This window comes from Pyrus communis, chromosome 13, assembly GCF_963583255.1.
Source record: "Pyrus communis chromosome 13, drPyrComm1.1, whole genome shotgun sequence".
NCBI classification, from domain to species: domain Eukaryota; kingdom Viridiplantae; phylum Streptophyta; class Magnoliopsida; order Rosales; family Rosaceae; genus Pyrus; species Pyrus communis.
The window spans coordinates 22,019,316-22,031,896 of NC_084815.1; the positions used below are offsets into that span (position 1 = coordinate 22,019,316).

Genomic DNA, 12,581 nt, shown 5'->3' on the forward strand with positions numbered 1-12,581 from the left:
AACGATCATCGATTTGGATGATTTGTTATAGGAATGATTTTCAAATAAAAACTAATAGATTGGACAGTTCTGATTATGAAATTTCTATTTTCCATGTTTCGAATACGTTATTTACAAGTGGGGAAATGAGATCCTCTCCCCAAGAGGGATGCAAGCATTATCCTTATCCAAACCTAATAACACCCGTAAGAAAACGAAAAGATTGACTAAATTAGCAAATAAAATCCAGCTTTAAGTATTCCTTAGGGAATGACTGACATCTATAGAATAAGTAAAATTACATGTAGACAGTTGTGCATAAAATCAGGCAATAAAATTTTCATACTGACATAGAACTCGTGAGCGGTCGAACAATGATGCAATAATGTGCATCATTGTTCAGAATTCGGAGAATAATGATTATTGGATGGTGGTGTAGGTGGGTGTAGATGTGGCATTTGTCACCGCAATTTATTTTAAGTAGACGAAGGTGGCGTTGGCCAAATATAAGTTGCGTTGTAGTTTAATTATTAAGTTAATTTCTTACTAGGTGGTAACCATCATCGCCTAGTAAGGGTGGTGAGCAAATTCAGACTCAAGTTACTTGGACCCATTTACGAAAATTTTGAGTCTCGTAATTATATAGCTTCTAACTTTCCTAGGAATCATCAAAATGTATAGCTTTTAGAGAAAATATTGCTTAATAAATTGGATTTTCGTTTGATGTTCCTTTAAATTTGATATCATTCTGAGACGACCTTGGATTAATGAAAGTTATGTTAATCCAATTGTACATATTGGTGCTCTTGCTTTACTATCATGGCTAATTTGAAGTTCCTTTAATTTCTTGGTTGGTTGGTTTGTTTGTTCTGTTAATTTTCGTGAGTTTAACATCTTATCATTTTTAACGTGAATTTCTGATGCTCCTGATGCGACTTGATACTTTTATTTCTGCTTCAGAATTAGTTTTATTGTTTTAAACAGAAAATTTATGATCCCACTTCCCCCCATTTATATGAGTGTAGAAAAATATTTATTTTCTCAAGGATGCTTCAGTTACGTCAACTGTTTTGCAGACGAGGTTCTGGAATTCAAGTGTTCTGCAGTTGGCCAGTTACATCTCGTGTTTTGCACACGAGGTTCTGGAATTCAAACCGTTAAACTAACAGATGAACGTAATGTTTAACATTCCCGTAATCGTCACATTGAAAGTAGATGAAACTGTATCATCTGCAGAGAAAACAAGGCGAAAGTTCCTTTTACTTTTTTGAGTTGGGGTGGAGGAAGTGGGAGGGGGAAGTTGAGAGAGATCTCTCAGTTAAAAAACTTGAAAATTAAGCTGCATCTTAGGTAAATGCATTCGAGTTCGAAAACCGCTAATAAGTCTAGTTTGCTTCAACTGCAGGACAGTGTTGAGTGCACATTGTTGCTCCATGATAGGTGTTTCACAACCTCTATGGTACTTATCGACGCTTTCACAGTTGGAGTGGCTGGTGATGCTACATCCCAACCCGTGAGTTGAAGACATGTTTCTAAAGATCTAGCGCAGCCATGGGTAGAGGAAGCACCTTGAATCTTTGGAACATCGTCAGGACCTGGCGGGCGTTTCACAACATGAGAATTTTGAAGGTCGTATGCAGCTGAAATAGTTTTCCGAATTAGGTTCTTATGAGACTAGTTATCTAAAAATTCGTAAGAACACGTCTGTCGGAAAATGTACAAATAACCTGCTCAATTCACGGGCCAAGCAGATCTTAAATTAGCTCTTTCAAACCAAGAAAAAGATGTCCAAGAAGATTATACGGGATCGGACATGAAAAAACCATAGAAATAAAAGGCAATACAAGATCAACACAAAAGCGGAGTTTGATTTCTTCTTGAAAAGGTATTTGTATTTTCAATTTAGATGGGATGAGTCTTTAAATAAAAAAAATAATCATTAACATTAACGTATATTGTCTCCTACTTAGACTGATACATCCAAGAGAAATTACTATATCCTCTCTGTCGGAAAATGTACAAATTACCTCCTCAACATTGTACATAAAACATGAAGATTGTACCTTTCTGGTTAGAGTAATGTTAGAGAGACCAAATTTTTTAAACCAAATTAGCAAATTAGATAATGTAGTTGTAGATGATTGGATTATTAATTAAGTGTCGATTAACGTGTTTGTTCCTTATTGGTGACACATTATTTGGTTTAAAATTTGGTCTCCTTAGTATTACTCTTCTGGTTATATGAAGTGCATTCGTATTCGTATATAAATTATCAACCACGATTGTGAAGCAGTTTCTTTTGCCTTCGTCTTTTGCCACCGAATATGTTAACCAGGTCGAAAGATGCAACCCAAAGAGTGCAAGTTCTTGGTCACAAAATCAGAAATCGGAGAAAATATTAGATATAACCGGTTGTATACAAGTCAAAATCAGAGTGAGCGAAATTAATACATCTGTTGTATACAATAAGGAAGGTTTTCTCGGTAAGCGGACTGTGACTTCGAAAGATTGTATCGAGATAAATTCTAGTAGGACCAGTACTGAGAGGATTGCCTGCAGAGAAAAGTGAGAGCAACATCCACACTGCCCCCCCACCAACATTAAATTTCAAATCTTGTCTAACCTAAACACTTGGGTTGGATGTAACACAACAGCAACTTGATATATGCCCAATACCTAATTTCACAACAATTTTTATGTCAAATCCCTTTCAAGATAGTTAATGGCATATAATATGACAAGTTTGGTGTGTATCCAGTACCCCAATCCACAACAGTACAATTTGTACCCACCAAAATGGTGTCAAGATCTCTCAGAAACAGAAGTTTCTGGCTCCAAAAATTCAACGAAAATAAAGGTAAAGTGTCCCCCAAACTTAACGACATAAATCATAGTTAGCTTCAGAGATAAGAGAACATGTACACATCAGTATGAGTTGGAGTTTTAATGGTGGTTTTAGGTTCTCACAAATCTTATCACTTTATAATGTAAAACTTTAGTTGGATTGTCTGAGTGGGTCACTGATATGGCATTCACAAAGAACGACACCCATTCAATGCATCTATCTAGGGCTCGTCGGTATTCTAATACCAACTGGTCTTTTCTTTTGTGAGAGTGACGTGATCAATTATGTAATTAGACTACTCTACTAAAGTTTTCCTCCGTTACCGGATACTGAATCTTGAAAACAAACCGTGACATTTCTTGACAACAAATCTAAATGATCAAAAGCTTTTACATTATTGAACTATAATTAAGATTATAACTCTTAACCCATAAGCTCCAATAATTGATACATCATGAGATATCCTAAATAAATAATTAATATTAAACAAATCTATAAATCTTTAACGTACTAATACAAATTGTGATGATACAAAATCATATAAACTTCAGCCAAATACAGTATATCATAAATTAATAATGTAACCAAAACCTCAGCCTGAGTTTATTTCAGTTCACCCTGCACAACAACAATCTGATCGGCAATGCCGACGATCGCTTCTTCATTCTTCGGTTGTTCTATGTTGTGTCCCTCTTAAATACGTCATATAATACATCGTATTCATTTTCGTATTCATTTCTAACCATCCTTACAATACCGTAATGCCATCATTGTTTATACCGTGGGAGTTGGAATCAAGGAGGTTCTCTAGTGATCTGGTTTTTCTGCTTCGATCCCTGCCTGCTTCTTTCAATAACTCAGCCAACCTTCTTTTCTCATCATCCACGTCGGGATTTGCTGTCCCAAGTTTCTCTTCCCTCATCTCAACAACGTACTCCAAGATTTCGATGGCATCCTCCAACCTGGGTTTAATGATCACAACAATAATCAGAACAACATCAGAGAATCAACACATATACTAAAAAAATCTATCTTCCGAAAGAGCAACAAATCACAAAATTTCTACAGCTTATTAAGTTTTTATTTTTTTTATGTTTAATCGTCAAAACAACGGTCTTGTCAGGCTTTCAGTGCAAGAAAAGAACAGAAAGTAGAACATGTGAAATAGGGAATATAAAAAAGTCACAACCAATTGAGCATTTGCAATGAGCACCAGGTGAAGAACGAAAGCATGCTTAATGAAACTTGAACATGACACATTGATACTAGTCGAAGGACAAACATAAAGATAAGAGCGTACCTTCCAGTTGCATCATAAGTGCCAGCAAGATTGCTATACACCCCGAGTGTGTCAGGGTGGTACGGTCCGCACTCATGTTCCAAAATAGTCCTGGCTTCTTCGAAGCATTCTTGAGCCTCATTTATGGAATAACGTTGCACGCAAGCAAGCCCTATTTGGTTAAGAACAATCCCGAAAAAAGCAGTTTTCTTTTCTCCAGTTGCACGGAGCTTTGAAATGGCACTCTTGAAGGAGTCATAAGATTCAGAATAACTCCCCAGCATGTAGTACATGACACCCATTTGGGCTTCAATCCCGGCTATGGTGCTCTGTTGACCAGGGGCATCATTGTATATCTTTAATGCCTTCTGTAGCAACTTGACCGCCTGCTCAAGGTCATTCATCGATTCATAGATAGCAGAAACATCTGTGAGACCACTTGCCATCTCCTCAGGGGGGACTCCATGCATGGGCTTTTCATAAATTCGAAGGGCATTCTCACAATATGATTTTGACTCTCGAATTTTCCCAGTCCTGTTATACAAATCAGCCAAGCGGATGAAGACTGAACCAACAGCTGGATGATTCTCTCCTTTGGTGGTCTTGAACACAGTGAGTGCCTTCTGATAAGCAAAAGCAGCTTCATCATACCGAGACAAGGACAAGTATGTGTCTCCAATGCTGCAATCAACAGAAGCCACCTCCACTTCCTGGCCATTTGCCACCATGGCCATGCTGGCTAACACAAGGTGCTCAAGAGCAGCTTCGTGATCACCCTTCGTTTCACATATAAGACCCATCAATCTCCTATCTGCAGCCTCTTCCAGAGAAGATGGGGAACCATTCTCTTTATGACTGTCGAGAGCCATCTGGCAAAGCCTCTGAGCTTCATCAAATTGCAATGCTTGGACATGAGCTTCAGCCAAATACCGACAAGTCTCACCAACTCTTACATCTGTTTCTCCCAAAACTTGTTTCTGGATTTCCAATCCAGTTGAGTAATGCATAATTGAATTCTCAAGTTGGCCCAGCATAGCATAAGTATCACCCAACTGCATATGACCAGCAAATTTAGCAAGGGCATGATTTTGGCCTTCCTCAATAGCTGAAAGCTCAATTGAATGTTCGAGAACAGGAATTGCCTCATGATACTGGCCTAAGTTACAGTAAATTGCTGCCGTGACGTGAAGGCACATTACCAGCTCTAAACAAGGTTTCCCATTTGCAAATAATTCAAATGATTTTCCAGCTCGAAGAGCTAATTCAAGAGCTTTCTGGGGATTATCCCCTGAGGAAATCAAATCTCTTGCTTGCTTAAGCAAAAATGGCCCAAGATCGGGATTATTTAACCCTGATTCAGCCAAATCCTCAGTTCCATTCTGCAACTTTGACCCTGCCACAGATGAATTCCTGCCTTTCTTCACGGAAGTGGGTCCCAGATGCTGTTTTTGGAAATTTTTATTGCTAGGAATTGGAGGTTTGTCAGGACTTCTTCCCTTCACAACTGATTTTGATGAAGTTTCAGTCTCGACCTGCAATTGAGCAACTTTCTTTGAGTTCCCAGAAGAAACGGATTTTGCACTTGCAGATTTAACCATCTTTCCTGATTTTCTATCTGAGGACAAACCTTTCTTAGAACTTGAATCACTACGAGAATCATACGCTGGCTTTTCTAGTACTTCCTCTTCCATTATCTCCACCTCTCTCATCTCTCCTCCAACAAGATGGCGTAACTCTGAATCAATCCTAGACTCATCACCATCCGATCGAAAACTACGCCTTGAAGGTGACTGATCAGAACTCTGCATATCACACACATTCTCATAAAGCTGCTCAATTGAGGTGTCAACCACCCCATCAACTGGACGATCATGTCCTCTACTCCGGGGGCTTTGCTGATTCAGAGTACTCTTTGGGGATCCATTCAGAGCTGTATTTTCCTTACTTGGCAAGGAATTTTCATGTGATTCATTTACCACCTCATCAACAATTCCAGGCATCGCTATGTTCCCGAATCAACAAAACCTCTACACCAAATAAATTATCTGCAACAGATGTTTCATACAGAATAGGTAAAAAGAAAAACAAGACACAACCGTCACAAACGGATCTCAATAAATCAAGCAGAAGATTTTAGCAGAATTCCAAATGCATACAACATACTGCACATATTGAAAAAATATTGAACAAAAAGAAAATGCATCAGCAACATCATAAAATTCATTTCGGGCATTTTAGCAATCTGCTTTTGAAACTTTGTATGTTTATCAATAAACCTAACGAGCAAATATCAAACAATAACCACAATATACTTTAAAACATCATAAAATTCATGTTTCGGCATTTTAGCAATTCACTTTTGAACTTTGTATGTTTCCCAACAAACCAAATAACAAGTAAAAACAACAAAAAATGAAAAACTTAGATTTACCCATCAAAGGAAACAATGAGAAATAACTAAAACACAAAATGCCCTCATCAGATCTTTCCAACAAAAAAAAAAAATAAAGAAGAAGAATCCAATCAACCCGCATAAATGCAATATTACATACAAAACTCATATCACCACTGGAACATGCCAAAGATTAAAACCAATCAAATCAACTACTTTTCATATTATTGTTGATTAACATGAACCCATCAACGATAAAGAATAGTTCTTTGCAGCTAACCTCTCAAATTAATAAAACAGAAAGAAGACCGAAAAATGGAATATAAATAATGGGTTGTTTATTGAGCAGCAAATACAATACGCAGAAAGAAGAAATGGGAAAAATCCATACCTGAACAACCAATCGACCATGTCAAAAGGGCAGCAAATGGATTGAGCTATCTGGGTCTCAATAAAAATGCAATATATACATACACACACATATATACGAGGTAATGGGGAGAAAATGTCGAATATTTTATCTTTTTATGGTGGGGGTTGGTTGGGATGAAGACGACAGGGTGGGAGGCGAAATGGGGAAATGACTAAAGAAACAAAAGATGAAATCTTTTTGAGGAAAAAAAAAAAGGAAATTAATTGGGGGAAATGGTTGCAGAGTTGGAATACCGAAGGGGGGAAGCGAGAAGGCGAGACTTCTTCCGCACCCGCGCGTCCTGCTGGAACTCCCGAAATGCCGATTTGTTTTGTTTTCTCTTACAGTCAATTAACCCTGAAACCGCCACGTGGCGCTCTGATAGCGGTTTGTTTCCTCTTACTGTCATTTTTTGGCTGTTTTTATTTTAACTTTATATTTTAGTTTTTGGGTGGGACGTAGGTTTTTTTATGGATAAAAGGTCATTAGTCTTGAAATTACTTTGCTTCTTCTCAACTTGATTATGAAGAGAATATTTCAGTGTGTCAAGAACACAATTTGATACATCAAGTGTTATAGTATAAACGATTGAATTTTTATTAAAGTAGTTAGCTACTTTGTATTATGACACTTAATTTACCGAACTGTATTTCCAGCACACTGAAAAATCTCTCATTCGTCAAGGTGATTGACATGTCGGCACAATAGGAGGAACCATTATAACTCTCCTAAATAGGAATACCACAATTATATCCATCGGACGATAATGAGTACCACCAAATTACGCTAAAACAGTCGTATGCCACGTTTATTGTATCAAAAAATTCTGTATTAGACATCAATCAATACAGACTGAGAGTTTAACAATTTGTCTAGGTTCATTTTTCTTTATGCCCAATGGTATGTGGACTCATTTGTGTGTATGTTAATCTCGAAACTAATATAAAAATTTGATTTAACATATATCGTATATTAATACATAACGTGTCTATGGTTAGTCAACAATAAAGTTTTATGTAACTCCATCTAGATAGAAACTTGAAAAATTGCCTAGTGTGGTAGGTGGTGGGTTTCGCCTTATTGTTTGACATTAACTTGATTATGTGCTGAACGATTCACACTTTGGTTTGGACCATGATGGTCATGAATAGTGCATTGATGAAACACCAGTATAGCACATGAAGCAATAAATATACGGTGAGCATTGAGCAAGGCCATAGGTTTAAGTAGGCTTCACTTTATATTGGAGTCAACAATTTCGATTTGAAAATGGGAATGTAAGTTTCTCAAAAGCAAGGTTTTCTATAAATTTTATGTCACTTCATATTTTTGGTGTAATGTTTTATGATGTTAACACGATAATTGAAGTTAAATTATGATATGGTAGAGAGTCTATAAAAATCTCATTTTAAAATAATCTCTTTAGCATTTCTGTTTGGATTTTCAGTTGTGGGTGATGATAAACTTCAACTTCGTCCCCACAAAGTTTGAATCTAAAAGATGGATAAGTCTACCATGTTTGTGCATCTCATACACGTGTGTATGGTGGGAAAATTGTAATTGGATTGGCTGAAGTTATTGGATTCATTTGGTTGGAATCATTCAAAAGTAGTACAACAGTCTCGTGAAGTGACCAAATGGGAATTGATGAAGGTGCATTTAGCTTTTGAAATAATCATTGGGGTAAACAAGTTTCACAAGGCTCTAGGTTGGATTGATGCAATATAATAAACATGCTCCCACATGGGGACTAAGTACAATTTATCCCACTCATGGGTCAAAGTATCAACTGTTACTGGGGGTGGGGAGGTTCCACGTCTCCGACCAAACTACCAATAATATAAAATGATATACAAATACAAAATTGTTAATAGTTAAGAGTTCGTTTAAAAGTTTTTTAAAATGATTGAATTGATTTTTGTTTCAAAAGTACTTCAAATGTTTTTTCATGATTTACTTGCATTTTTGCTATAGATTGGTTCCAAAAGCACTTTTATCAAAAGTGTTTTCAATCATTTTAAAAAACTTTCAAACGAGCCTTAGATTGTGTGAAAATGCAGGAGTTGTAAGCTATAATGCATTAAAGATCAAATGAGGTGATCTTATATTCACTAATGGGTGAAGCCAACTTCGATGGAGAAACTTATTCATGTCGGAAATGACGATTTAGTGATATCTCAACTTTCACTCTTGATATTGCGTGTTTAGCTTAAAATACCAGCACAATGACTATGAGGTTCCAAGTTTTGAATTAAGCATGCTCATAGTGTTAGCAAAATATTAACACACTACCATCCATGAATATGAAAGATGAGTATTTGACAAACAGTTCCATGGAAAGTACATGCATATAACCATGATACTTATGCTGAGAATGAGAGGAGACATTTGTTAATTTCTTGACGATTTTTCATTCACACAGAAATTAAATATTATAAATTAATATAGATAAATAAATGAATCGAAAACCGCTTGTATTTATTGTGGTTACTTACGAACCCAACTTAACTTAGTCATTGTCCATAGATTTAGGGTTTATTTTCGTTTAGCAGCACTTGTTGTATAATTCCGTGAGTTAGTTTGAATTCAATAGGTGCATGTAGTAAAATGGTGTTTACTTATGAAAAGTTAAACCTTTTTAATGAGCAGCATTTGGTTTCTATATAATCCCATGAAATCATTGTCATTAAGAAGTTGAAAATTAGAGTTAATCCTTATTCTTGAGAAATAGAGTTTTCCCACTGTATTTCTCTTATTCTTCGTTTGTCAAATTCTGAGTCGTGTCTTGAAAGTACGAAATATATAAGGTTTGTCAGAGTCTGAAGATTGAGGTGCTTTGACTTCAGATTATAGATTGTTGAATCCTAGGAAACAGACGCCTACCGAATTACAAGCACAAGAGTAAGGGCGAAATTTTGTCTTTAGGACATTGCATTTATGCAAGCCTCAATCTCCAAGTTTGTCATTCTTTCTAACTTTCTCTCTAGTTGTTTATATTAATCTCATACATAATTGATATTGTAATTTTCTTTATGATTATTATCATTAGAATTCTTGTGTTATTTTCATATTTTCTAATATTGCTCCAACAGGTCCATCCATCTGAATCGAAAACCAACTCCAATGCACTCACTTGGATACTTGTGTTGAGATTGAGAAGAGCCAGTCCAGCCTATTACTGTGCGGCCAGCTGCTACAATATAAGAATCACCATATGAAGAATGAATAGAGAAAATCTAGAAGACCGTTTAGATCGTCCACGCAAACGTACATGATCCATGTAATATTAACATAAACAGAATCTTGGAACAAAACTTTGTTTACTTGCTTCGTGTGAAACCCTATCTGTGTCTCATGATAGAACGAATTTAGCAACCTCAGCAGCTTCTTCTTCCTTAAGACAACCATGATAATCTGTATACAGGTTCAAGTGGTCCATGAGGTCCTCCCATACTGTTTCCTCCTTGATTGGTTCGCACATCATATAATTAAGAACTTTCAAGACACAAGGAAGTTAGGTTAAGTGATAAGGGCACTTTTCAAATTAATAGTGAAATGTATGTAGGTTTATGAAAAAATTCCGTCGTTGATTATGTGTAGGGACTTAATGGAACAAGGAATAAGAGATGTTACATCATTTTCAAGGGTATAAAGCACGTGTTGTATAATGAGTGGTTGAAAAGGCACGTGTTGTACAAAGAGTGGTCTAAGAAGGCACGTGTTGTACGAAAAGTGGCATGAGTGCCACCAACAAATTAATGGATTAAATGGTGCCACAACAATGGCATACGATGCTCGATTAAATTCTCCATAAGCTCTAACTTTATAATTTATTAGTTTTTTTTTTTCATTTATGTCTTCATTTCTTTCTTCTTTAAATCAAATTTGTCCTTGTTTTCTTGTTTTCGCTTCTCAAAATTTTCTATTGCGCGAAGGCATTATCTAGCTCTTCCACTCTATAGTGCAAGATATCAAAGCACGTTATAGACCAGGTTATAAAAACTTATGGCACGTTTGATAACCATTTCTTTTTAAGTTTTAGCACAAATGGAAGAAAATAAAGAAGAAAATAAAGGTACTAACCAAGCTAAGGTCGTCAAACGAACCAACTGAAACAAAGGCGAGGGATTCTAAAGTTATCAGTAGTTATCACACTCTGCATGTTCGAGCTGCCTTTTCGTTCATTTTTGTATCTCAAATGCTGGTTCAAGCATTTACTGGGGATCGTTGCCCTCTCGATTTTGTTGCTTAATTGACAAGAAAAGAACAAGAGGTGCATCACAACTTCAGGGTTTTTCAAGACAATGTAGCATCTTTGAAAAAAGGAAAGCGTTCTCAAACTCTTGTCGAATACATGAGATAGAAGCAAACAAAATTCGAGGGACAATGTCATTCCTCATGATAAAAGGTATGAAGTATTAAGACCAATTTTCTCTCCTCTCAGTATGAGAAATAATGTGTCACCAATTAGGGGAGATCCGAATGTCACATAGAAGAATGTTTCATTGTTTTCTTTCGAGCAATTTTCCAGGACTCAGATTGTGAAAAGCACAGCAATTGGGCTACCAATAGAGTGACCAGTAAATATTAGTCTCTTCTTTTCATTGATAGCCTCTTGAACCTGAGCACATTAGGAAAGAATAACACATGAATCACAAATAAGTAGTTTGCAACACATTATATGTATTAGAGGTGTCAAACTGGACGAGCCTACCATCTCATTTAGGTAAAATATCAAGTGCAGTCGTTATGAACCGTGCCATGTCAGCCCTTATTTAAATGAGTTGAGCCTTGTTGTTCCTTATTTAAATGGATTGTGTCCGTGTTGTACAATTGTACTTGGGCTGGCTCGCCCATTTGACACATCTAAAGATGGTCAAGGGCACTTTTTCAAATTAGTAGTGAAACGTATATAGGTATATCAAAAAAGTTTCGTCATTGATTATCTGTAGGGACTTGATGGAACAAAGGAATAAGAGATATTACATCGCCTTCAAGGGTATAAAACTCGTGTTGTACAAAGAGCATTTTGAGAAGGCACGTGTTGTACAAAGAGTTGAATGAGTGTCACTAACAAATAATGAATTAATGGTGCCACAATAATGGCATACGACGAGCCATGCAAAATACGATGGTCGTCGCCCCTTCAATTCTGTTGGTTAATTTGACAAGTAAAGAACAAGAGTTGCAGCACCACTTCAGGGTTTTTCAAGACAATGTACCATCGACCTTTGCCGAAGTTAAGCTCTTGTCGGGTCATCCTGATGTTGGATAGAGCCCAGGTAATTTTATAGAAAGTTGAGTGGTTCACCGCCTAGAAACCTGGAATTAGAATCTTTTCTTGATCTTTGTGAGGTTAGTTGTAGCTTTGAGATCTCTTATGTCGGATTATACATGAAGAAGGGGAGGCTTTCTCGAACTCTTGTCGAATACATGAGATTGGAGCAAGCAAAATTCGAGGGACAATGTCATACCTCATGACAAAAGGTATGAAGTATTGAGACCAATTTTCTCTCCTCCGAGCATGAGAAATAATGTGACACCAATTGAGGGAGATCTGAATGCCACACAGAAGAATGTTTCATTGTTTTCTTTCGAGCAATTTTTCAAGAACCAGATTGTGGCAAGCACAGCAATTTCATCGCAGGTAAATATTTTTCACTTTATTTCATTG

The 12,581-nt window shown here is 36.6% G+C and overlaps 1 protein-coding gene across 1 annotated transcript; it reads right to left on the reverse strand.

Annotated features, from left to right (window-relative positions):
* Positions 1–3,300: 3,300 nt before the first annotated feature.
* On the reverse strand, positions 3,301–7,211 carry LOC137712810 (protein KINESIN LIGHT CHAIN-RELATED 3-like). The gene is made up of 3 exons (XM_068451976.1): positions 6,887–7,211; positions 4,125–6,148; positions 3,301–3,786 (listed from the first exon to the last, which is right to left on the reverse strand). The coding sequence occupies exons 2-3, from the start codon at positions 6,101–6,103 to the stop codon at positions 3,573–3,575; spliced, it is 2,193 nt and encodes a 730-aa protein (XP_068308077.1). The 5' UTR covers positions 6,104–6,148; positions 6,887–7,211; the 3' UTR covers positions 3,301–3,572.
* Positions 7,212–12,581: the final 5,370 nt, after the last annotated feature.